Genomic DNA, 25,494 nt, shown 5'->3' with positions numbered 1-25,494 from the left:
GTATGCGCGATGCGATGCTCTGCTCAAAATTTCGATACTTTTTGTGCAGCGCACCCTTATCAACAACCACCTACCACCAGTTTATCGACCTGCCTGCTGTTTAGAAAACTGGTTGATCATGCCCAAAACGCCTTTTCTGCTCTGTGGCTCACTATGAGTACTTGCTTCACCTAGTGCGTAGTTGGACTCGTAAACACTGTCCAAAGCCAGACCGTTCCATTGACCCTTGGACATATGCAACGAAGAAGATGGTCCTTCTTTTGGCGATGGAGCAGCACGTGGATACCTACTGCTGTTGAGCTGCTGCGCACGTTGAGGCTGCCTGGTCTTTTTGGGATCGCCATTTCCATAGCTCTCGAGGAAGTACATGTATGACTTGATCATCTTGTCATCCTGGTAGTAGCTGTTGAGATCAGGGTCACTCATATCGTCGCTCGATACTTCCAGGTCGGAGTGTTTGGCTTTATCTCTAGACTCCTTCTTGACCCTAGACTCGTGTCTTCTCTGCTTCTTCTTGTTCATGTTGTGCATCATGTTCTTATCCTTTTCTTCAAAGTTGAACATAGCAAAGTAGCAAACGTAACCCAACCCATCCACATGGATGGAGTAGTCTCTGAAGAAGTCGATGATTGCACTCGAGTTACTGGACACCTTAAACCAGAGCACGAACGGCGTCAAGATCAAACTCAATATCTCGTTGAGAATGATGATGATCTTCAAGCTGTAAAGCTCGCAAAATTCGGTTTTCACCTCAACTGAGTGCAACCTTCCGTTCCATGAGCTTGGTAAATAGTGGGTGAACTGGGAAACGTAACGCAAGCTGGCTTCAGGGTCGTAGAAAAAGGTGGCACCTTGATTCATGCTCTCGGCCGAGTTTGCAACTGTCGATGTGTTGAGCGAGTTAGCAGTGATGGCCCAAAGGGTACCAAAGATACTGATGTAGAAGAGTGTGGTTCTGTTCTGAGAAAGCTCAAAGGACCAGAAGTTGTGCTCTTCGTCGTCGAAAAGCAACCCCATAATCACCAATACGGCTGTGATGGCACCCGAAACAAAATTCACCAAGGTCATGCCGTTTACAACCAAGAAACTGCTGGGGAACTGGTTAATGTAGGTGCTTGCAGGTCCAATGGAGAGTTGCAACCTTTTCATGAAAAAATGAGGAAGTTCGTTGAATTCACGAAGCTTCCATTCTGCCCAAGGAGTGTACTGTCTCAAACCAACGAGCGAAGATGGATTCGACTTGTACTCGTTGAAGTACCTGAAGAAGTACAACAACACAAAGTAGATCACGATAAAGGGACAGAGGAAAAGATTGATGAGTGCAGCCATCTTGAAGCGGGCACTGAGCTCCTGTGAGAGACTATTTCTTGAGCCCTCTTTCAAGATCGCCTGTTTGATCTGCCCGCTGTCGTTGAAGATGAAGTTGTTGATGCAAAGCTTGAGGTTCCACTCCAAGGTTCTTGTAAGCACAGCCTTGCTGGAGAAAATGTTGCCAAGGAACGACGGCATTGGAATGGCCAAATCTAGCACGTCCTTGTTGATCAATGCAATCATGTAGTTTTCCTTTCTCATGATTCGATTGGCAATATCGTGAGCGTTGAGTCTGACCTTTGAGCTAAGGTCGTTGACGTAATGAGGCGGGAGATTAGGTGTGGTTGACGTCAAGGAGTTGTAGTCCTTCAACAGCATGAGACTTTCGACGATCGAGGACCACAGAATGGTCAGTAGTTCCTGTTCGCTGTGGATATTGAGAAGCTGAGCGTAGAAGTTTCGAAGCTCTTGCAATTTGTACCGATAGTCAAAGTACAACTGCACAATCCGAAGCACGATGTAACAGAAGAAGCCGAACAAGAGGACCTTCACTGAGAATGGCACCCTCGACCAGAAGAAGCCCTTGATCACCAAGTCCAGCAAGGTGATGGAGACTTCCAGGTGTGACGACCACCTGTTGAAGAACAAGTCGTAGTCTATGCCCCACTTGAGAAACGTGGTGAAGGACAAAATGAACACAAGGATGAAGATGTCAACACAGCGTCCAGCGATGATATTGCCAAAGCCCTTGCCACGGTAGTAGTAGTATAGGTCGATGAGAAACTCGTCCATGTTGACGATGTTGGCCCAGAGATAGAGGGCTCTCTCTCTCGGAGGAATCAGCACCCTGTTGAAGTTCTTCTTCTGGTACTGAGTGTGGAACGACGGAGTAGGCTCAGCTCGGGGTTCCCGCCTATGCTGCAATGCCGCGTCGTTTATGTTGTACATTGGCAAAAGCTCCTCCTGGGGTCCTCTAGAGAAGAGTCTCCTGGACAGCGTAAACCGACCTTTTGATCCCAGCGCTTCTTCGCTATCTTTGCCGTATCGGTTCACGTCGGTTCCCCATTTAACGTGTGCATGCTGATCTGTCTTGCTGGCGTTCACCAGCAGTCTGGGGGCTAGAAACGGCAGCTGTTGGCTTTCATCTTCAGAATCCAGAGAGAGGTCCAGATCCAGCTCCAGCTGGAGAAGAGGCTCGGCCAAGGGCGGCTGTTCTGCGTTTTCAGAGTCCAGGAGAGGAACAGGTCCGGATTCAGCCGGCCTGGACTCCTCGAGCTGCTCGATATCGTGGCCGTAGTAGTTGTAGTTCTCGGGAAGATTGTTGTAGATGGAATGAAGGCCGAAGACGCGGGACAAAAACGTGTCGGACTGGTTTTGGCGGTCCTTGTGGCGGGACGAGCCAATCCCTTCGTAGAATGACATGGTGGGTGTTTTTGGGGAGGTGTAGTGGATGTGTTGATGGTGTTTCTGATTATGTGGGTCACTGATAGCGCTGCAGCTATATGTAGGCTTATCGGAGTGAAGCAGGGGTATGTGCCAGTGGGCATGAATTTAGGGAAAAGATTTCAGGAAAAGGATAGAGGGATTTTGTTATGGGTGGTTGTTTTTATTGGAGAATATTGGGGGTCGTTTTGTAGGGTGTATTGTCTGATAGGCTACTCTGCGTTGTGGCTGCGAAATGGACAATATGGCCCGTTGTCAAGAGGAGGAATTCGTTGCAATGGGGTGTACAGAAAGAATTGCTTGCTTTATTGATGTTTTTATTCTGTGGGTTTTTCGTTGAAATGAAGATTTGGTAGTATACGGATTCCTTGCTTGTGTTCTGAAGTGTGGCTGTAAAGTCCTCAGTAGACAAGCTGACCAAGAACCAGTTGCGGTCGTCTGAGACTCGATAACTAATACTGTATCAAAGCAGGTTCTGGAAGTCATCTGGAAGGTTTTTTTCGATAATTGGCTTGATTGGATGCTTATGCAAGATTATGGCTATCTCGGTCCTCTGTGGAAAGGTCCACTTCAACCGCCAGGAACAAAGGCTCTCGTGCATTGACAGAACCTTAATTTGTCTTTTTCTCGAGGAATCATCCCACTACCGAACTGAGGGCTATTCCCGATTTTGTCGTAGAATAGCCTCATCGCCTTATTCCCTATGCTACACCGACAACTACCACAAATAGTCAGCCATGCAATTGAACTCTACAGCCTACGAAAACATCCCAATGGAATCCCGAAATTGCACTTACACCCCAAATCATTTCACCCGTATGTACCCTCAAACAGCTCAAACCGTTCAACTCATCCAAACCACCAAATACCATCCAACTGACATCCACTCAACTAACCCCAGTCCAACATCACCAAACCTCCTCCGCCAAAATCACTCCACACCTAAATCTCACCTCCTGCCCGGCGGCTCAACCAAAAAGACCTACTTCCAACAGCTTTCCAAACTTTCCAAACGCTTCCACTGTTCAGCGCCTAAATCCAAGAGACCCTCGCAATCGAAAAAGTCCGGCCCGATGCACAATGGAAAGTTGCTAGGTAAGCAGCTAAAGCAAGCGTTTTTTTTCAAAGGTGGACCGCCGCTTCAATTACGTCAGGAACAGCCGTCAATGCACGTGCAAGCAAGCGTTAGACGGACCCATGGCTGCAAAACCACAGTTTGCTGATGCAGTTGCTGTGGACTATAAAGCGTCGAGATCACCCTGAATTTTTCACCATTGAATAACAAAATGTCCACCACTGTCCTTATTTCCGGCGCCTCTGGCTTCATTGCCTTGCACACTGTTCAGGAACTCGTCAAGAAAGGCTACTCCGTCGTTGGATCTGTGAGATCTAGCGAGAAGGGTGAGTACGTCAAGAAAGAGTCTGGCAACCCCGAGAAGTTCTCGTACGAAATCGTCGAGGATATCGAGAAAGAAGGTGCTTTTGACGAATTTGTTAAGAAACACCCAGAAGCCACCGTTTTCTTGCACACGGCCTCTCCATTCCACTTCAATGCCGTGAACATCGAAAACGACTTGCTTTTGCCTGCCGTCAACGGTACCAAAAACGCCTTGAAGTCGATTCAGAAGAACGGTTCCGGCATCAAGAGAGTGGTCATCACATCCTCCTACGCTGCCATTGCTTCTGCCGAACAGGATGCTCAGGCTGACAAGACCTACGATGAGTCTTCATGGAACAACATCACCTGGGAGCAGTCGCTTGAAAACGCTGTTGCCGGTTACTACGGATCCAAGACTTTTGCCGAAAAGGCCGCCTGGGACTTTGTCAAGGAGGAGAAGCCCGACTTTGTCATTTCCACCGTCAACCCAACCTACGTCTTCGGTCCTCAACCAACCAACTCTTTCCAATCCACCCAATTGAACACCTCCTCTGAGGTCATCAACACCATTTTGAAGATCAAGGGTACCGAGGAGAAGGTCAACCCAGTCAATGCTTCTGCTGTGGATGTTCGTGATGTTGCCAAGGCCCACCTTGTTGCTTTTGAGAAGGACGAGGCCAAGAACCAGAGATTGCTTTTGAACTCGGGTCTGTTCACCCAGCAGACCATCTTGGACGTTTTGCACGTCGAGTTCCCTAGTGAATCCCAGCATGTTCCTATTGGAACCCCAGGTTCTGACAGAGAGGAGATCAAGAAGAGAGCTACTTTGAACAACGACAAGACCAGAAAGATCTTGGGCTTTGAGTTGATCTCTGTGGAGCAGTCTATCAAGGACAGTGCCAAGCAGATTCTTGAGGTCGAGGACAAGCTCAAGACCAACGACCTCAACTCCAAGCACCAGCAGTTGTAAGTACATGAAGTGATGTTGAATGAATGAAATTAGAGGATAGCAAGGTGTAGAGGAAGTAGGTTGGCTTTGGAATGAACTGAGGAGAAAAATGAAAAGACTGTATTGTGAGTATATCGTTCATACAGACAGCTTCAAACCGAAAATGTGTGAATTTTATAGCTTACGGATCGAACTTGGCGTCAGGGAAGCGTCACCGAAGCTGTACGTAAACATTCATGCGTCAGGGCTGCTCGATAATCGTACGGCTTGTGTCCCAAAAAAAGACACGGCACTACTTCTAAATTTGCAACCACATCTAGCCAGACCGCTTTTTAGCGAATGATGGCTGAGTTAATTCTTCTGCTTCTTCTTCTTCTTCTTTCACCAACGACAAAAAACGACATTCTTGTCACTGATTCTATAGTTACAGGCTATCTTCCACACTTTGTGCCTCCTTCTCCTCATTCTCGTAACTCCCAAAAGCACACTGGCTTATTTCGGATCCAACAACCCGTATACAACGAATCAGTTGATGGCACGCCGCATCTAAGCGTTTGTGCTTCAACAAAGATGCGCTTACCTAATAAACCAGATAAGCTCCGGACCGTAAAGCACCTAAGTATAAGTATCCTGCCGTATTTTCAAAATGCCAGTATGACCCATGATGTGCCGAAAAAAGTGCTCGTTTCTGGAGCTTCTGGTTTCGTAGCTTTACACACTATTCAGCAGCTTCTTGAAAAAGGCTGCATTGTGGTTGGATCCGTGAGAAGCATTGAAAGAGGCGAATACGCAAGAGAGGCTACACAATACTCCACCAGATTCACCTACGAGATAGTGGAAGACATAGGTAGAATGGGCGCCTTTGACGAGTTTGTCAAAAATCACCAGGATGCATCCGCTTTTCTTCATATGGCATCCCCAGGGTTTCATCCAGTCAAAGACATTGAGAGAGAGCTTCTCATGCCAGCAATCCACGGTACTAACAACGCTCTTCTGTCCATTCGAGATCACGGTCCAAATATAAAAAGAGTGGTTATCACCTCCTCATATGCCGCTATGGCCTCTGAGAAAATGGAAAACGAGGCAGGCAGAATCATCGACGAAACATCATGGAACCCCACTTTCTGGGTTAATGCTTTGAGAAGCCCCTCTTTAGGTTACTCTGGAGCAAAGACATTTGCCGAAAAGGTCGCCTGGGATTTTGCCAAATTCCAGAATCGCTCCTTTTCCATCACAACCATCAACCCCGTTTGCATTATAGGCCCACTGCCTACCGATTTTGGCGATACTGAAAAACTCAAGTTTGAGGAGCATTTAAGCAGTTTCTTGCCTTTGGAGAACACTAGAGCCATCAGTGCATTTGGAGTGGACGTGAGAGACGTTGCAAAAGCACATATCGTGGCTTTTGAAAAGGAAGAGGCCAAAAATAGAAGGTTGTTTTTGGCAGCTGGTCCGATCTCTGAACAGGCCATTTTTGAAGCACTTCGACTGAATTTTCCTGGGTTTTCGGCTCTGCTACCGGTGGGGTACGCTGAATCAGGCAGAAAAGAGCAAATTCAAAAAGCCGGTTTTGACATTTCAGCGACGAGACTGATTCTAGGGTTCGATTTCATCCCCGTGCAGCAGTCTATCATAGATAGCGCTCAGCAGGTGCTTACGGCGACGAAATCAAAGGGAGAGACAACGTAATTTTGTTTTTTTATAGATTCTTTAATTTATGGGTTTGGTAAGATGACTGCAATTTTCCAGTGGTTCACCAGAATCTACAAATTGTGCGAGACTACTGGGATTTCGCAGAAATCAGATAAATTGGTACACGAAAAATAAATCCGATAACCAAAAATAATGAAAAGAAAATATTTATGGAAATCTTGGATTAGGAACAAGATTGCAAAGAACATGTGCCAAAAAGTGTAATTACCTTCAGAGTTAAAAGTCTACTCAGCCCCAGACCAGCCCCCGTAGTCAAGTGCAACGTTACCAACCACTGACTGTGAAAAAGGATCAATTCCAGCAATCAAGCTTAAGAGGATTTGAGTACTTTCCTGATACACTGATCTGAAGCTTTATTAACGTAAGAAGATCCAACATCGCTTTCCACGCTATCTACTGAGAATGCACAGGCGCACAATTCACGTAGCATACCGCCTAGACCAGGTGCAATTTACCCACACAGCATGCTCTTGAAAGCTTAATTTTGTTTACTTCAACTCCCTTGGACATTTGAAGAACTACCAATCTCCGGCTCACACAGCCCAGCTCCAGGGACCAGCTGTTTCCACGTGATCGTACCGGCTTTATTTTTCATACTACATTCAGACACAGCCGCTGTTTGACTACACTATTTGAGATTTAGCAGAGCCACCGATCGCGCCGCCTCCTATTAATCTACAGTGGCCGCGTCTGCCACCACCACACTCCAATTTCCACATCTCCACAAATTTCCATTTTTTTACTCTCAAAAGTAAATCCAGTAAATATTGGCGGCCGCGCCGGAAAAACTTCACGGTTTCGCGTCGGGCAATATGCCAAAAAGCTGTCAAAACTATTGTGTTCGTCTCGGCAGTGCAGACTGTGTGCAGTCCCAAAGGAGGGTTTTGTGCGAAGCTGCAAAACGGCCTTCACCATGAGGAGGCTGTGTGGACGCGACAAGGAGGATTATGCCAAATAAAACTAGTAGAGTAAAAATTGATGGACTGGTGACAGGGGCAGGTAGGAGATTCAGGCATATAGGCCCGGTGTGCAGGAAAAAAGCCTGCTTCCCAGGGCGTGTATCCCTGCTTAGAGGTGCTGCAGCAGCAGCAAGTACCCGATCCGAGGCAGCCTAAAAAAAACACCAAAAATAAAAAAAAAAATGTATACTCCCGTGCCTAGCCGCTCGTTGCTGCTTTCTACAAACTACACGTTCTTTTCCTCCCAGTCGAATCAAACCCACCCTGCTAGATCAGGCGTATTTATCCGACCCCCCTATAGGAGCCCCGAGCTACCCAGCTGCATTTAATTACCTCACTTTTGCTGCAATTTCTTCAGCGCCAAGCCAAACAGAACATCGCCTAACCTCTACACAAGAAAATCGACAACTGTCAACGCAGTCTTTTTTTTCTTGTCCGCAGATTTTGCAACCTTATACTTTCTTGATCAGGAACACCAAGCTTATCGAATCGCTATCTGAAGCGCAACATGGTTCGTGATCTCACCTTCAACGCTCCCCTGCTGGGTTACGAAACCCCCCAGAACCCGTTTGCCTCCGAGCTAGACAACGAAAACAACTCCAGAGACTCCAACTCGTCTTTTGCCTCTCTGGAGCACTTGCAGCACAGTCCAAGCCAGTATGGAAATCGCTTAGGTGCTGCTTCGGGATACTACTCCAACGACACCTCGGCCAACTTATTGCTGGGCCACAGTTCGCTGGATCAGGCACAGGCAGGGCTTCAAATGCCGTCGGAGTTTGACAGGTACCCGCTGATGGCCGGATCGAGAGTGGTATCGCTGACTTCCTTGGCGTCTCAAATGAGACAAGAATACCTGCCCAATGTGGGGCTGGATCTGGCTACGCCTGAGGACGATGCGCTGATGAAGAGCCTGAATCCGTTTTTGGCAAATGTCGATTTCTCGCCCTTTGGCGGCTACCCTGCTCTGTCATTTCCTCTCAGTATCGATGAAAAAGAACCAGACGACTACTTGCACAACCCGGATCCCATTGCCGACGCCGCATACGATAAGAACAGATTCTGGTATGACTTGAAGACCATGGATAAACGTGCTGCCGGAGGCATTATTGGTGTGATTTTCTTGCTTCTCGGCGCCATTGTCATTTTCGTTCTTTTGCCTGTTTTCTTCTACTCGGGTGTCACCCAGCCCTACCATCCAGAACACTACGAGGTCTTGTCTCACTACAAGTACCCGCTTTCGAGCTCCATCAGAACCTCTTTGGTCGATCCAGACACTCCAGAGGACGCCTTGTACAAGAACAACCAGTACGGCGAGAAATGGAAGTTGGTTTTCTCGGATGAGTTCAACGCCGAAGGCAGAACTTTCTACGACGGTGACGACCAGTTTTTCCAGGCGGTCGATATCCACTACAGTGGTACTCAGGACTTGGAATGGTATGATCCAGATGCTGTCACCACCGCTAACGGTACACTTATTTCCCAGATGGACGCCTACAAGAACCACGATTTGTTTTACCGGTCTGGAATGGTCCAGTCATGGAACAAAATGTGTTTTAGCCAGGGAATGATCATGATTTCGGCCCAACTTCCCAACTACGGTTCTAAAGGTGGTCTTTGGCCTGGTCTTTGGACCATGGGTAACTTGGGTCGTCCAGGTTACAGAGCATCGACAGAAGGTCTCTGGCCATACACGTACGATGCTTGTGACGCTGGTATCACCGCCAACCAATCTTCGCCAGACGGAATTTCGTATCTTCCAGGCCAGAGACTTAACTCATGTACATGTTCTGGAGAAGACCACCCCAACGCCGGAACCGGCCGTGGAGCGCCTGAAATCGATATCATCGAAGCCGAAACAGACACCAACACATTGAAGCTCGGTTTGGCATCCCAGTCCTACCAGATCGCTCCCATGGATATCTGGTACATGCCAGACTACAGCTACTTGGAGATCCACAACCCCGAAGTCACCAGTGCCAACGTTTACACAGGAGGCCCACTTCAGCAGGCTGTTTCCGGTGTCACCACGCTTAACAACACTTGGTACGAGCGTGGAGAAGGTGCTGGACATTTCCAGGTCTACGGATACGAGTACCTCAACGACAACGAAAACGGGCATTTGACCTGGTACGTTGGCGAGGACCCCACGCTTACCGTCCACGCCAAAGCGCTTGGACCCAACGGAAACGTGGGCTGGAGAAGGATATCCAAGGAGCCCATGTCTGTGGTGATGAACTTTGGTATTTCCAACTCGTGGGCCTACATTGACTGGCCCACAATGGTGTTTCCCTCTCGTCTCCGGGTGGACTATGTGAGAGTGTACCAGCCTGAGGACCAGATCAACGTCACCTGTGATCCTGAGGACTTCCCAACCACCGACTACATCGAGCTGCACTTGAACGCATACATGAACAGCAACTTGACGCTTTGGTCCGAGACGGGCAACAAGATGCCCAGGAACAAGATTACCGATAAGTGTTAGGCAATAGCTTTTAAGACTTGAGAATTGGTGTGATTTGGTTGCAAAGGCTGGTATAGTGTTTTTCGCAGCCACGCAGGGTCCCCATGGACAAAGGCAGAACCACCAAGAGGCGGAAGCAATGAGGCATCAGTTTTTGAAAACATGCATTTTCTATGGAAGTTGAAAAATTCTCAAACGGCCATTTCTTCAAATGCCACTTCTTATGCCTTCAAGTCAAATGCCCTTGCTTCTGGTCAGCGCTCGTTCAGGCTGTGAGTGCCGTGCCGTTTTCTGTCTGCTTTGTTTAGACAAATTTGGCAGGTCTCGCGCTGCTTCGCCTCGCTGGGTCCACAAATGTACGGGAGAACGGAGAAACTCGAAAAACGCTGGTTTCCACAAATCCACCAAAAATATCCCAAATCGCCCAAATCTGATCAAATTACCGCCGTCACCAGACTTCAGGGCTTCGAGGTCCATGGGGTTGCTCCGGCCGTCCTGCGTACAGCACGGAGGCTGAGACAGGTACCCGGACAAGAAACTCGATGATTGGACAATTTGGCTGATTTTGCGGATTTTCTAAATTTGGCGGCTGTGGAACCCCAGATCTGATAATTTTTCAAGTGTCTGTTTTTGTGCCGCTGTTTGTGCCGCAGCCTGAATCAGGCGCAGCTGCTTTCGCAGCCATCACCAGAAAATAAAGTATAGGCTCGGCCAATGAAAAAAGCGGACGATTGCCGTGGCGGCCCCTGATTTCTGGAACTTTTCGAGAAAAGCTGTTTTTCGGTATTTTCCAAAAATTTCAAGCCCACATAGCAAAATCTGCCCTCGCTAGAGCCGTGTCTCGCTTTCTGCGCTTCATCTGGTGCGCAGGCGGCTAAATCTGGCGATTCTCGCGCCTTGTCCCTTGCGCAGCATACCACCAGATTCCAAACAACGGAGGACGAAAAGACGAAAAATACTAAGGAAATTCAAATTTCATCTTTTTTGTTGTTTTTCGAATTCAAAGAAATTCCCGTTTTTCTGTGCCCATCCTGGCTTCTGTGCACTGACCTGCCTGGACTCAAGCCTTGCTTCATCGTCGCGCCTGGTCTTGGCAGCCAAGTCTTGCTTGCCTGCCCTCCTTCAGCCTCCAAAAAACTACACCTACTTCTTCCACAACTTCTTTTTTTTTTGTGGCTTCAGATCTAAGAAAGTTCAAGTTTTCCATTCGTTCATCGCTGGCGCCGAAACCATCCCCACACATCCCCCATTCCACAAACCCATAACGCCAGGGTCTATTTATACCGCGCACAGCCGAAAATAAACCATCAAAACTTCCTCCTGATCCATCAACCACTACTCCATCTTTTCCCATCATGTCCCACCGTGACTTAACCAACAACGGCTACGTGGACAGCCCTCGTAACCCCTTTGACGACGGTCTGGGTCTGTACGATCTGAGCCATTTTGATGAAGCTGCTCTGGATGAGTTGCTCCAACACTCTCCCGTGGATGACTCCAACAGGAACAGCTACCACGGCTACTACGCCGACAGAAACACCCGTCACATGTCGCTGCCTTCCCAGCAGGGCAACTTGGTCGCTCCCACAGAGTTCAACAGGTACCCTAGTCTTGCCAACCTGAGAGAACACTCCCTGACATCGCTTCTGGAGCAGTTCAAGAGATCCCACTCCCAGTACACCCAGTTGACCCAGAACGGCCTGGAAACCACCTCCAGCAACGGCGAGAACGTGCTGGACCCGTTTTTGGCCAAGGTGGACCTTTCCCCGTTCGGTGGGTATCCTGCTGACCAGTTCCCACTTCACATTGACGAGAAGGAACCGGATGACTACTTGCACAACCCAGACCCCATCGCCGACGCTGCATACGACAAGAACAGGTTCTGGTACGATCTCAAGCACATGGACAGACGCGTGGGCTTTGGTCTCGTGGGCTTCATTCTTCTTTTGCTCGGTGCCATCGCTGTCTTCATTCTTATTCCCGTGCTCACCTTCTCGGGCGTTACCAACCCTTACAAGCCCGAGTCCTACGAGGTTTTGACCCCCTACGTTTACCCGCTCTCCAGCGCCATCAGAACGTCTTTGATCGACCCTGACACTCCAGATGAAGAGCACACCAGAATCAGCTCTAACGGTGACGAGTGGGTCTTGACTTTCTCGGACGAGTTCAACGCTGAAGGCAGAACTTTCTACGACGGAGATGACCAGTTTTTCCAGGGTGTCGACATCCACTACCAGGCCACCCAGGATTTGGAGTGGTACGACCCTGACGCTGCCACCACCTCCAACGGTACCCTTCACATCACCTTGGACGCCTACAAGAACCACAACTTGTTCTACAGATCGGCTATGCTTCAGTCATGGAACAAGATGTGTTTCTCTGAGGGTCTTATTGTCACTTCGGTCAACTTGCCCAACTACGGTCACAAGATGGGTCTCTGGCCCGGTCTTTGGACTTTGGGTAACTTGGCCCGTCCAGGTTACTTGGCTTCTACTGAGGGTGTTTGGCCTTACACTTACGACTCGTGTGACGCCGGTATCACCGCTAACCAGTCGTCGCCTGATGGTATCTCCTACTTGCCAGGTCAAAAGTTGAATGTCTGCACGTGTTCGGGCCAGGACCACCCCAACGCCGGAACGGGTCGTGGTGCTCCTGAGATTGATATCATTGAGGGTTCCATCGATGACACTCTTAAGACCGGTGTGGTGTCCATGTCGTACCAGATTGCTCCATACGATGTGTGGTACTACCCAGACTACAGTTTCGTCGAGATTCACAACAACGAGGTTTGTGCCATGAACACTTACACTGGTGGTCCATTCCAGCAGGCCGTCTCGGGTCTTGTCACCTTGAACACCACCTGGTATGAACGTGGTGAGGGTGCTGGTAAGTTCCAGGAGTACGGATACGAGTACATGAACGACGACGACGAAGGTTACATCACCTGGTACGTCGGTAAGGGCGAGGAAGGTGCTGCTTTCACCTTGCACGCTTGGGCCTTGAGTCCTAACGGTAACGTTGGTTGGAGAAGAATCTCCAAGGAGCCCATGTCCATCATTATCAACTTGGGTATCTCCAACTCGTGGGCTTACATTGACTGGCCTTCCATCATTTTCCCATCGCACATGAGAGTGGATTATGTGAGAATCTACCAGCCTCCAAACGCCATCAGCATGACATGTGACCCCGACGGGCATCCAACCGTCGATTACATCGAGAACCACAAGGACGCCTACTACAACAACAACCACACATCGTGGGAGATGGCCGGCTTTACGTTCCCAAAGAACAAGGTTGTTGGATGTTAAGCATGATTTCCAGTCCTTCGCTTGATTGATTTCACTATAAAGAAAAGAAAAAAAAAAAAAAAAACAGAAAAAAAAAGGAGGGTGGAGCTCAAGGTTTGCTGAAGAGAACTGAGCTATTCACGCCACCAAACCCGAACGAGTTGCACAAGCCGTGGCGCACCAGCCTCTCCTTGGCCTCGTTGGCAACATAGTCGAATGTGAACTGTGTCGGGTCATCGTCCTTGTGGCGACCAACATTTTGTAAATTAAGAGTGGGCGGCACCAGCCCCGTTTCAATTGCCTTCAACGTAAAGGCCGCCTCGACCGCTCCCGCAGCGCCGAGCAAGTGGCCGATGGACGATTTCGTCGAAGACACGGCAAGGTTAGAGTTTTTAGCAAATAAAGTCAGTATTGCGTGGTTTTCGGCCCGATCGCCAATCACCGTCAGTGTGGCGTGGGCATTGACGTAGTCGACCTGAGATGGATCGACTTTGGCTCTTTCAAGTGCCATTTTCATGGCTGCTAACGCTCCATCCCCGGTTTCAAGCGGTGCAGTGATATGGTTAGCATCTCCAGATAAACCGTATCCAGAAACCTCCGCATAGATTTTAGCTCCTCTCTTTTTGGCCATTTCCATGTTCTCTAGCACCAAAATACCACATCCTTCACTGAGCACGAAACCGTTTCTATCTCTATCAAAAGGTCTCGAGGCTTTCCAAGGTTCATCTTCATATTCAGTAACCACAGAACGGGCTCTAGCAAAACCAGCCAAGGCTAGCGGGTGAATGGACGCTTCCAGACCTCCACAGACCATAGCATCAGCATATCCATTGTGTATAAAATTGTAGGCATCACCTATAGCGTTTAAACCAGTAGCACAGGCTGTAGACACAGAATGGAGAGGACCTCGAAGGCCGTACTTTATGGAGATGTTTCCTGCCGCCATGTTATTGAGAAGCTTTGGAATAAAAAGCGGCTGGACCCTTTTGTAGCCCTTTTCGTGAAATGCTACCGAGTTGTTGTAGGCATCCTCAAACAGGCCAATTCCCGACCCGACCGCCACACCCATCTTGCTTCTGTCTATGCTTTTCAAATCCAATTTTGAATCTTCAAGAGCCTCCTGAGTAGCCACAATTCCGTACTGAGTGAAAAGGGCCCATCTTCTGGCGTCCTTATCAGCACATCTGTCTGGATCCCAGTTTTGCACTTTTCCAATCACTTTGGATGGAACCTTATCCCAGCCCTCTTTGTAGTCGGGTAGTTGTTTTGTAGAAATGAGGCCAGAGGCGCCTTTTATGAGATTATTCCATGATGTCTGGGTACCGATGCCTAGAGGAGTCACCAAACCGATTCCGGTGACTGCCACGCGAGACATGCTGAATCAATGCTTCTCTGGTTGGGACGAGGGAAATTGAAATGCAACGTTGCGGTTGTCTCAATTGAATGGAACGTTGCAGTTGTAGGTGGTTGGGTAGTTGAGGTAAGGTGGGTGGTAGTATGGGGAATAACCTGTGCAGGTTGATGAAGGTGGAGCCGATGAATGTGAGTCAAGCGAGTCACGAATCACAGGTATTTTGAGTCAAGATGCAATTTAGTCGTTTTTTCTGATTCGATGTTTTTGTCGTAGTTTCTATTTCTATGATACTTGATATGTGCCGAGGCTGCACCATCTTGCTGGATATCACCAACCGAACTTTCTGCCACTGTCATCAAAAATGGATCGTCAGGAGCATGACTAATCTTTTCTCATTGTGCTTCCACCACCTCTATAAGGCAAACTCATGCGCCAATGAATGAGTCCGATGCCTCACTTCAAGGCATCTCTATAACAAACGTACCTCTTCTCATCGCCAAGAATGAAATTCACCGGGCTTTCCACCATGGATTGGGGTAAATCAAAGTGGTTACAGAGATCCACCCACTTTTCAAAGAACAGATCTGCCTGCAGCTCGTGCTCTTGATGTGCAACTTCCAACCCCTTCAACTCGGCAGCCACAAATTCAGCTACTCGCTTCACCTTAAGGTTCTCGCCCTTGTAGCCGCTCTTCTTGAGCTTTTTTTCGTATTCGGCGAATTCCACCAAAGTGGCTCGAAATTGTCGGTAGAGCTTGTCCTGGTCCTCGACCTCAGAGTCTATAGGATACTGCTCTTTGAATTGAACATAGGGCAACTTTCGTATCTCGCTTTTGTGCTCCTGAAGTGATTGAAAAAAGCGGAGGACTTCAGTAGGGTAGATGCCGCTTTTAGAGTCACCCTGCTCAGCAACCCATTCATTGAAAATGGTCTCCTTGGTCTCGTCCAGAATCGTATAGAAAGCTGGCTCCTGTGCCAAAACCGATACAAGCTCCTCGGCCACAAGAAACCACGGGTCGTACTTGGAGAACGTGCCCTGATGCTGCGATAGTAGTTCCTTGAAAGCAGATTTAGCATCTTCCCCAGAATCATCTTCACCTTCGTCCTCCAGGATTCCGAGCTCTAGCCCGGCATTGACGTCCTCCTCCGATTCAGCGACATCACTTCCGTCAACTTTCTCTGGATCAACATCCTCTGGATCAACATCCTTTTCAGGAATCTCGGCCTCCTCTTCTGCCTCCTCTTCAGAGTCACTTCCGTAGCCTTGAAGAATCCCCAATCCTCCAGTCTGCTCCTTGGCCTCTTCCTCTTCCTCCTCCTCTTCTTCCTCCTCTTCAGCTGGGCCTGCATCCGCCACAATCGACCCAATCAAGTCGTGTGGTACCTCTGGCTCCACGTACTCCTCCTCTTCTTCACTTTCAGGGTTCTCCATCTCCTCCACCTTTTCCTCCACTTTCTCCACGATTTCCTCCTTTTGAGCCTTCTTCACCTCCTTCCGCGGCCGCTCCTTCTCTCTGGGCGCCCAGCCGCGAGATTTGGCGAAAAGCACCGCCAATTGGTTGTAATCGATCTTCTCCAGTACTCCCTCATCGGTTTCCGTGATCTGCCACACCGACGTTTTTGTGGCCGAATTGAAGTAGAAATGCCGGCTTTGGTCCGTCACCACCACGTGCCACGGCGTTTCCGGCACAGAGTACACAAAAAGGGCATTTCCAGCCGCCATGGTGTGATGAAGGTGGTTTTGGTTGCAAACCGCGATGTTGATAATCTGCAAGGCTGGAGAGGTGTGGGTGTGGTGACGGAGACGGGGATTGATAAGATAGAATTTTTTATTTCTATGAATGTGGTTATATAATTGGGTGGATTTTTTTTACACTTTTAGGAATTTTGGGCTGGTACGGCACTCGGTTGGTGAAAACCCACCGGGGTACCTCATACTGGTTCGCCAGGTGAGAAGTCCACCAGATCTCTAACACCCCACAAATCTGATCGTTTCTTATTGTTTTAAAAGAACTCATTTAGAAATATCTGTGGCGCCCCGATGGGCTAACACCTATATTGACTCGAAACGGACAAATTTGTGAGTGCCATTTTAAAGACACCATCCATCCAGACAATAGTGTCAAAGCACTCAAGACCAAGACGAATGTGGTCTAATTGAATGTTGCCTAATTGAAACAAATTTAGATTCACAGAAGAGTCGGTTTTTGGATTTGGAGACTGTCGTGGAAGCTTCACACCATCGTTCAAGGCAGACAAGGCATCCATTGGATAATCACTGCCTCCTTGTTTTCAACGCAAATTGTGGAGATTTCTGAACAGTGAATCATGGTACTTTTGCCTTCCCTTCTTCATAGAATAACTCATTGGAGGCTGCCCCACATTGCCAAAACCCCATTTGTCCAATACTACCTCCACCAGCAAGCGTCAATATGCTGTGAGTCAAAACCATCTTTTGTTGCATAAACCCTAATTCCGACCCCTGATTCTTATCAACGCAAGTCTAGACTGTAGCTCAATGGGTAACTCATTTTGGAAAATAAGCTTCTCAAAGCAGATGCAACACCAATTGATCGTCGATGATAATGCACCTGATACAGCTGGCTTCCATTCAAACCGACACTCAACCAACAATTCCAGATCCATAAAATCAAACTCGAGCATCAACAAAATTCCCCCATTGATGCTTCTAAACTTCAATAGACAAAATACCCACTGAATCTCCATAAAATCGCAAACGCAATCCACCATCACCACATACCTCCACCCCTGATCATCGCCATTATCACCCACTCTCCGATCGCCATTACTGATTGTTTCGTCAATCGTTATTCATTGTATTGCACTATAAATTTCGTAACCTCATTGAAAATGACCTCACCAAGAAATCATGAAAACGGAACAAATGATATTGAAGTTCCTCTTTTTCCTCAATCTGACAGAACGTAGAAAGACGCTCCACTTCATGGTACAATGTATTGTAAAGAATAATTGAGAGGATCCCCCTATTGATATACCAAGCTTTTGAGGGGACAAGATGGAATATTTCCTGGGCTTGGTACCCAATTGGGCCTTGGTCCGAGATCGACCCAACAATTTTACGAGATTCTACGCATGTTCCAAAAACCGAATACATTGATAAATCAAGCTATGCTTACGAGCTGCCGGAGTCACACGAGCACTCCAGCCAGCTTTCCCAGAGAAGTAGAGAGAAAATAATGGGGTCCACGGGTGCTCTTCCCCCCTTTGGCTGCAAATGGAGCAATGGGCCATGTCGGTAGCGGGGAAGATACGGAGCGGAGTCGCCATTATTGGCAGTGGCACATAATCTGTGCACGATAGCCGCCGTGCGAGCGAAAGAGTGGCCTGGACGACGTTTGCTAGTGTGGACACTTTCGACCCCTGGTGGGTATTTCGGACGGGATCTTGCATCGCCGGGGCGGCTCAAAAACTCCGAAGTTCCCCTTTTCGCATCCCCACCGCGCTCAACGTAAATTTTTTTGTTGCCCTGCCTGCTAGCTGTTTTATTTTTTTGAGCTGTCGCGTCACGTGACCCCATTCTTGCAGCGGAGAGATTTGCTGCCCAAAAGCAGTAATGGGGGAAATACCTGGAAGAAGACTTCCAGCGCCAGTCCGATCCGTGGGGCCGCAGGCCATTTCTTGACGTGGAGGGGTCCATAGAGGAGGGGTCAAATAGGAGACCATCGTGGGAACCCAGCGAAACATCGGCGATTGCAACGTCACCGCAGTTGCAGCCGCACCTGGTCCTGGTGATACCACCCGCTTCCGTTTCCGAAAGAATTATGATACCAACATGTTGACAGACATCTTCATCCGCTGATCGTCCTTGCCCTTATCGTCGTCCTCCTCGGGCGCCTTCTTACACGATTTGCGGATCCGCAGAACCGCCACCTCCGAGCCTTGGTGGAGGTTTTTGGCGTGCCGTAGTAGCAAGTCCCGTCTAGAGAACGGGCGCAGGCATATGCCGCAAATGTAGGGCTTGAGCTTGTTGTGAGTCAGTAGAATGTGTCTGGTAAGGTGCTCTTCACGGGTGAATGCCCGCTGGCAATGTTTGCAATTGAAGATGCGCAGGTTCCCTGTGGCCGTTTTGGTGCCATAGCCGCCGTGGGCCAAAGGCGGGAAAGTGGTGGCATTGTGGAAACCCAGCGATGAAAGTGAGGCCAGGTCGTTCTGGTCTAGCATGGCACGAGGCGTAGATTCGGCTTCTGGCTCGTCTGCCGAACGAGCCATCGTGAGCACATACGGATGGGGAATCTTGGGAGGAGCTTTTGTGCACTGGCTCTAGCGAAGCCGGAGACAGCGTAGTTACGGAGACAGGCTTGAGGCAGCAAAGTACCCAAAAATGTGAAACTGTGAAAGTCCAGAAAACGAACTGGTTGTGCGAAGGCGGCGGTGGAGGTCCTTATATCTGTCAGTGTTCCCCGCAAACAGCTTGCTCGGGCCAGAGTCGAGCACTGCGACAGGACGGTGGGTTATATGGTGGGGTCGAACTTTCGGAGTTTTAACCCCCGGTCTGCCAAGCGGTTAAGGGGACGTCACTTGAGCGGCAAAAATAATTTCAATTTGTTTGAAATTGCTTCCTTCATTTTTCTTTTCCTTTTTGTTTTAGCGTTGATGCTGCTAACTTCAGGGCGTGGGTGGACGGGTTGCCTATTGCCGGTTTGGGACGGTGCCAGATCCAGTCCACTTTTTTTTTTTCGCAGCCAGTCCCAGTGACGCAAACTGCTTGGCATAAAAGATGAGAATATCCCGTCGGAATAGAAATTGGTAGTTTTTTGTTTCTTTGCTCTGTTTCACAACTTCCGTATTTTCCTCCTTCTTGCTGCAAACGCATCAACTTCACTCACATACTGCAGCGCTGCCTCTCGCTTTGCTGCTCTATTGTCATCTCCCCTCCCATCCCCACGGACTCCCCTCCATCTATGAAGCCTCCTATTCTGCAGCCGTACCATATGAAGCTTCCCGTTTTTGACAGCCGCCTCTTCATTCCATAATCCTCAGCCTGAATGGACACTTGCCCCCGCTTGACAATGACCTTGTTTGATTGTATTGTGCGGCAGCCAGGGTGCCAGGGTGCATTTTCAGAAACAGCCCCGACCGTCTTGTGAGCCACACTTGCTTGGAGGTGGTATTTCTTTTGAAACTTTCTTTTGCAACCTAGCTGGCTCTTACGGGGCCCCGCCCATTGTAGTTAGTTACTTTAGACCAGCTTTGATGACCCCTCCTCAAATGTCAACCAAATGTCGTTTTCACGAAAAAGCATGCTTCAGAAGTCAAAAGGCTCTTTGTCGTGGCCTCCTTGACTGGTGAAACTTTCTACTGCTTTAGGAATCTGTGCATCGCTGCCTGATCACCGGCCTCAGCCTGCTTTGCTTTGCTGTTTTAGCTCCCCTCCTGGGCATTCCTTTGGTCCAGGGCTCACATGTCGCAAATCATGTCACCAAAGGGTCCACATGATTTGGTGGGATACAATGATTCAGCAAATAATTCGGCACTTCCAGAAAATTATTCTGCAAGTTTGGCAAATAATTCAGCGGAATATTTGATCATGGAGTTACCGCTTTGCCAGATCAATCGTAGGCACCGCCCAAACGATATTTCCTCTCTTGGCAAGATGTGGAATTACGAGTATGGAATCCAACTTCATGCCAATCCGCTCGGAAAACTGCAACCCCATGCTGTCATGGAAGCTTCGATCGAGGGGAATGCTGAAGACGCAAATCGTGTGTCTTCTCTAGATCCCCCGCCTGAAGAAAGGCAGGTACATCGACCAAATCCGCTCCACAGCACGACTGGCACGTTCTTTGTCCTCTGCACTGGCCACCATAAGCTCGTTGAGATCTCTGAGCCAGTCCTCTTGAAGTTTGCTGGGGATTATTTTTCTCAGGAGAAGCGTAAGGTTGATTGTCTCCACGAAAAGCTTTCCATCACCGATAAGCTTATCGTCCTGACCCTCTCTGTTCACCAAGGCACCCACCAGGTTGAGGCTCTTCAAGCACATGATACGCTGGCTCTTGCTGGAGTATCCTTCTCTGTGAAGGGCCAGGTTGGCTTGATAAAGAATGAAAAGGGAAGGCAGCACAGAAAGCATTCCGAAAAGCAACTGCTGCAGCTTGAGCAATTTGTCGATACCGCTGATTGCAATGGCGCCGTCAACCTTGGTTTTCTGGATTTGGATCAAAATGGACCGGATCAACAGACCCTGGATGATCAGCTTGTACGGCGTCTTGATCTCCTTTTCGTATTGAGACATCATCACTGTCAAATCGCCCTGGGCAACCTCCTGGCGGACCTGCTCCAAGTTCACGGTCATGCCGTTGTCTTTCATGAAATCAGTCACCATCCGCTCCAAAGAGTTGAGGTCAGACTGGAGGGACTCTTTTGAAGTGATGGTCATGGTGTCGTCTGAACGGAGAATCGCCAACATGTCCCAGACAGGTTTAACGACCCAATTTTTCCAGAATCCAACCACAGTGTCCACTAAGTTGAGCCTGATCCAGTCGACAATGGCAAGACGGTTTTGGTAGATGGAGGTGGTTGTAGATGGACCATACTTGACCAACAAGAGAAGCACAGGCCAGTAGCGGGCAACCAAACCTGGAGGACGGGTAGCCTTATACTCTGAAGTGCTTTTCACGTTATCCTCAATTTTCTGGAGCACTTCGCTTCTTTCTGGTTTGCACTCGAGAAGCTTGCCCAAAAGCTCAATATCCACAGGCAAACTGTTGATGAACAAGCCCAATTGGCCGTAGTGGATATCCAATTGCGCCTGTACAGCGTCCTTCTTTTCCTTGATCTCGGTGTCGATGTACGAAAGCGGCACTTTCAAGAAACGAAGCTTTGATCCTCTCAAGACGAAGTTCCTGTTCAAGTGCGCCGCTGTCTGGGCCGCCATTTTGCTGAATGTGTTCCAGAGAGCGTAAAATGAGCTCTTGATTCTCGCCACAATGCCACTCTGGCTTTGAGAAAAGACCGTGTTGTTCACGCCCATGGATGTGAAATCGTAGAGTCTGTGGGGCAACGTCTGGACACCAAAACAGACCTTCCCGTATGTCAGCAGCTTCACGTCGTCCCAGTAGTTGCTCTGACTGCTCAACACAATGGTCTTGTAAATCAAGGAGTTGGCCAATTCGTGGGCTCCGAAAACCACCAAGTACCTGTCTACCAAGTGGATCAAAGCAGAGTCGAATTCGCTAGTAGGTTTCAAATCATCGAGCTTCAAGGCAAACGCCTTCAACTTGCTGAGGTGGATTTCCGGAAACTTGGCTGCCTTGGCCGCCACCAAAAAGTAGAAGTCCTGGAACAACTGCTGGATCTCCGTAGGATCTTCAGGAGCCTGGGCAGTCTGAAGGAAAAATGCCGTTTCTTCGTGTAATTTGTTCAACTGGTCGTGTAGCCGCGCCAGAATGGTGTTAGTGGCCCGGATTTCCCGTAGTGTTTTGGCCGGAAGCCCCAATTGGAAGAAGCTCATGGTTGTTGCGGTTGATTTAGTGAGCGCTCACGATGGTGTAGGTGCACACGGAGGGTGGTCGGGGTGGGTTAATTTGATTTTTTTTGATTTATTGGTTTTTTGGGTTGGTTTTGGGGGAAGGGAGGGGAGATTATGTTTTTGGTTATTTTGCTGCTTTTTGGTTTGGTGGGGAGTTGATGGAGTGGTACCTGGGGTGGTTTTCGCAGCCATAGTTAAGGAGGGTTTAGTGGGTGCTGGTAATGAAGGAGCTTATGATGAAATCTAATAAGGTATTTAATGGTTTTTTGATTGAGTGGAAAATCCTGTTTCTGGTGATTACAAATAATGCAAAATAGAAGTCCAATTGGTATTGTTGGTTGTGGTTCATTGGTGCATGGAATTCGACGAATACATGCTTGAAAGGCTGATACCCTTTTCTTTCAAGGGTCATGATCATAGAGAAGAGTCATAATTCTTCTTCAATCTGTCCCTTTCTGAGGTATTCTGAAAGGTATTTTGATTACGAAAGTAGGGAGAGTTGTCCTGGGGTTGGTGTTAGGCTTATCTCTCAGTTTGAGTCCTACACTTTTGAAACCCGTATCTCAACTCCCAAACTACCAATTCATTGGCCTCTTTTGATGAACTTTTAATTGTGCCCCTTGGTAAGCTACACTCGCTCATTACGCTTCTTCTAGTGATGTATGTACGAGGACCTACTCCTCCTCGGCCTTCTCCAAGACACCAGACACCTTGATCAACTCGTCGATCTCGGCGTCGTTCCAAATCTTCCTCAACACAGCAGGCTTCTCGCCACCACCGCTCAACGTGGCAAACTCCAACTTCTCGCTGTTCATGTTAGACGCATCCATCGTCTTCGAAAGCACCTTCACCGCCAACTCACACGCCTCCTTCAACAGCATCTCGTCCTTGTAGTCCTTTTTCAACAACGTCTGTGCGGCGGAGTTGTTGGCGCCGATGGAAATGGCCTTCCAGCCGGAGTAGTTACCACTGGGGTTGGATGTGAACAACTGGAACTTGTGGATATCGTCGTAACCAGCGTAGATGAAAGAAACGCCAAAGGGACGCAAACCACCGTGCTGCGTGTAGCCCTGCTTGACGTCACAAACCCGTTTTATAAGAAGCTCACAAGGGATCTCCTCATTGTATGTTTTCAAGTATCTCTGAGCCGTCACCCTGGCATTGTTGACAAGAATCGATGCATCGGCCGTCATGCCCGCAACAGCACACATCATCTGGTCGTTCAATATGTACAACTTCTCTGCGCTTCCGTCGTTATCAAGCAACTTGGAGGTGAACTTTTTCTCACAAGCTAACACCACACCTTCCAGAGACAAAATGCCAATGGCGGTGCCGGCGTTGGAGATGGCTTCCTGTGCATACTCCACTTGGTGAAGACGCCCATCAGGCGAGAAGATGGTTGTTCTGGAGTCGTATCTGGACATGAAGTAGTAGTTGGTGTTGAAGTGGCGATACGTGTGCAGGCTTGAAGTAGGAGGTATGCACTTTGCCCTGGCACTTCCGCGGGGTATTGGGGAGGTTTTTGGGGGAGTAGGAAGCGGTTTCCTGGATATTCGGAAATCAACAGAAATTGATAATCAAAGTTGGCAGGGTCAAGAGGAATCGGGAAATTCGTTCATGGTCACGTGACCTCGGTCGAAATGGCAATCTGGTCCCCCCGGAAATGGAAATTTGAAAGCATCAAGGATGTTAGAAAATTTACCAGCTGAAATTCTTGCTTAAGGGTTTGCTTTTTTGCTGTGAGCTTATGGTGTCGGTGTGTCTAGTGAAGGTGTAAGTTGTAAGCGAGACATCAACATACTCGCTATCTTGGGCTACAAAAGAAATGAAATCAATTGACCAATAATACAATTATTTCTTCATCGGCATTTTAATGGTGTTGCGGCAATTCGGATGATGAATTTAAATGATTTTTCTCTCACATTTATGGACGCTTCGACATCAATTTAATGGGACAGTCCATAGTGAGAACAAGCTTTCTATTCTCCATCTCTACATAACCTTAGCTTTGGGACATAGTCTTGTGAATTGCTTAATAAGTTCAAAGTCATTAACGCATCTAAGCGACCTCGGAGTAGTAGGAACAAAAGCGTCAGAAGTGTCCTCAGAAGTGTATCGACATTTCAACAAGTTTTAGTGAAATTGTAAAAGGAATGTCGACTGGGCCACAGCTAGCCAATTAAGTTTCCTACTTTATTTTGATAGAAAAAAAAAAAAGGGAATTGCATAATATATATGGCGAAGACCTAGCCACCAATCCGCCTATGTACCACCTCGTATGCACTACAAACACCTCACTGCAGCATCAAGGCTCATACTTCAAACCACATCTTCCACAAAACTACACACTTTTATGAAGGTTTTCGTCAGCTCGCTGGACGTGCCGATCGGCTACCTGACCCCGAAATTCCCCGCCGTTTTCTGGCCCCTCGGCGGCACCCTGCCCCGCTACAATGAGCTGTTTCTATATTACTCCATAGACATCTGGAAGTTCACCGTTTACTGGGTGATCATTTTCTTCAGTGGAGCGTATTTTCTCGTGGGCATGGCTGCGGCGCTTTCCATGAATCTCCGGGCGTATCGAGAGCGTCAGATCGTGGCATCCAAGAAGAAAGCCGTGGTGGTGCAACTGGTGATTGTTGCTTTTCTGTACTTGGTGGCTGGAGTTGCACAGGGATTCATGCTGGGGGCGATTATTGGGCTTCTTCTAGCGGCCATCTATAGAGCCGGAGCTTTGGCCATGAGCACGTGGATCCCATTTAGTTGGGGTATGGCATCCATCTTGTATCACATCTGCTCGTCCTACTCGACGAGTCTGTTGTTGATATAGGTGGGAGATGGATGTGTTGATGAATTTGTTGGTGAATTTGTGGAAATGAATGGGCAAAGCCCCGGATGGATATATTTAATGGATAATTGGGATTGGTTAGTAGGTGTATGGTGTAGGGTAGAGGGACGCAGTAGGTATGACAAAAAGGAGGGTGTGACATGAGCCCCTGAAGGAGATTAAATGACGATTTAAGTCTTTAATTTAGTACATAGCTTTCTGTAATTGAAGTGCCAATAGCGTTATGGACTAGCCTTGTTAGGAAATGAGTGGTATGAAAATCAGTCACCTAACGCCAATTGA

General features: G+C 48.3%; 11 protein-coding genes across 11 annotated transcripts; 5 read left to right on the top strand and 6 right to left on the bottom strand.

The window, feature by feature from the left end:
- Positions 1 to 81: 81 nt before the first annotated feature.
- ATG9 (autophagy protein) lies at positions 82 to 2,733 on the bottom strand (the record flags this gene model as incomplete). The annotated part of the gene is made up of 1 exon (XM_024859325.1): positions 82 to 2,733. The coding sequence occupies one exon, from the start codon at positions 2,731 to 2,733 to the stop codon at positions 82 to 84; it is 2,652 nt and encodes an 883-aa protein (XP_024712627.1).
- Positions 2,734 to 4,040: 1,307 nt separating this feature from the next.
- C7M61_003994 (SDR family oxidoreductase) lies at positions 4,041 to 5,102 on the top strand (the record flags this gene model as incomplete). Its single annotated transcript, XM_024859324.1, has 1 exon — positions 4,041 to 5,102. The coding sequence occupies one exon, from the start codon at positions 4,041 to 4,043 to the stop codon at positions 5,100 to 5,102; it is 1,062 nt and encodes a 353-aa protein (XP_024712626.1).
- A 633-nt stretch (positions 5,103 to 5,735) lies between these two features.
- On the top strand, positions 5,736 to 6,770 carry C7M61_003993 (uncharacterized protein; the record flags this gene model as incomplete). Its single annotated transcript, XM_024859323.1, has 1 exon — positions 5,736 to 6,770. One exon carries the CDS (start codon positions 5,736 to 5,738, stop codon positions 6,768 to 6,770), a length of 1,035 nt encoding a protein of 344 aa, XP_024712625.1.
- Positions 6,771 to 8,261: 1,491 nt separating this feature from the next.
- Positions 8,262 to 10,235, top strand: C7M61_003992 (SKN1/KRE6 family beta-glucan synthesis-associated protein; the record flags this gene model as incomplete). The annotated part of the gene is made up of 1 exon (XM_024859322.1): positions 8,262 to 10,235. One exon carries the CDS (start codon positions 8,262 to 8,264, stop codon positions 10,233 to 10,235), a length of 1,974 nt encoding a protein of 657 aa, XP_024712624.1.
- A 1,334-nt stretch (positions 10,236 to 11,569) lies between these two features.
- C7M61_003991 (SKN1/KRE6 family beta-glucan synthesis-associated protein) lies at positions 11,570 to 13,522 on the top strand (the record flags this gene model as incomplete). The annotated part of the gene is made up of 1 exon (XM_024859321.1): positions 11,570 to 13,522. One exon carries the CDS (start codon positions 11,570 to 11,572, stop codon positions 13,520 to 13,522), a length of 1,953 nt encoding a protein of 650 aa, XP_024712623.1.
- Positions 13,523 to 13,610: 88 nt separating this feature from the next.
- On the bottom strand, positions 13,611 to 14,876 carry CEM1 (fatty acid synthase; the record flags this gene model as incomplete). The annotated part of the gene is made up of 1 exon (XM_024859320.1): positions 13,611 to 14,876. The coding sequence occupies one exon, from the start codon at positions 14,874 to 14,876 to the stop codon at positions 13,611 to 13,613; it is 1,266 nt and encodes a 421-aa protein (XP_024712622.1).
- A 432-nt stretch (positions 14,877 to 15,308) lies between these two features.
- Positions 15,309 to 16,577, bottom strand: C7M61_003989 (uncharacterized protein; the record flags this gene model as incomplete). The annotated part of the gene is made up of 1 exon (XM_024859319.1): positions 15,309 to 16,577. One exon carries the CDS (start codon positions 16,575 to 16,577, stop codon positions 15,309 to 15,311), a length of 1,269 nt encoding a protein of 422 aa, XP_024712621.1.
- Positions 16,578 to 18,655: 2,078 nt separating this feature from the next.
- Positions 18,656 to 19,105, bottom strand: TRY4 (Try4p; the record flags this gene model as incomplete). The annotated part of the gene is made up of 1 exon (XM_024859318.1): positions 18,656 to 19,105. The coding sequence occupies one exon, from the start codon at positions 19,103 to 19,105 to the stop codon at positions 18,656 to 18,658; it is 450 nt and encodes a 149-aa protein (XP_024712620.1).
- A 1,504-nt stretch (positions 19,106 to 20,609) lies between these two features.
- On the bottom strand, positions 20,610 to 22,346 carry C7M61_003987 (uncharacterized protein; the record flags this gene model as incomplete). The annotated part of the gene is made up of 1 exon (XM_024859317.1): positions 20,610 to 22,346. One exon carries the CDS (start codon positions 22,344 to 22,346, stop codon positions 20,610 to 20,612), a length of 1,737 nt encoding a protein of 578 aa, XP_024712619.1.
- Positions 22,347 to 23,038: 692 nt separating this feature from the next.
- On the bottom strand, positions 23,039 to 23,788 carry PRE9 (proteasome core particle subunit alpha 3; the record flags this gene model as incomplete). Its single annotated transcript, XM_024859316.1, has 1 exon — positions 23,039 to 23,788. One exon carries the CDS (start codon positions 23,786 to 23,788, stop codon positions 23,039 to 23,041), a length of 750 nt encoding a protein of 249 aa, XP_024712618.1.
- Positions 23,789 to 24,717: 929 nt separating this feature from the next.
- C7M61_003985 (uncharacterized protein) lies at positions 24,718 to 25,194 on the top strand (the record flags this gene model as incomplete). Its single annotated transcript, XM_024859315.1, has 1 exon — positions 24,718 to 25,194. The coding sequence occupies one exon, from the start codon at positions 24,718 to 24,720 to the stop codon at positions 25,192 to 25,194; it is 477 nt and encodes a 158-aa protein (XP_024712617.1).
- Positions 25,195 to 25,494: the final 300 nt, after the last annotated feature.

The sequence above is a fragment of the Candidozyma pseudohaemuli genome (assembly GCF_003013735.1).
Source record: "Candidozyma pseudohaemuli strain B12108 chromosome Unknown scaffold00011, whole genome shotgun sequence".
NCBI lineage: Eukaryota > Fungi > Ascomycota > Pichiomycetes > Serinales > Metschnikowiaceae > Candidozyma > Candidozyma pseudohaemuli.
This window is presented reverse-complemented; position numbering and strand designations above follow the sequence as displayed.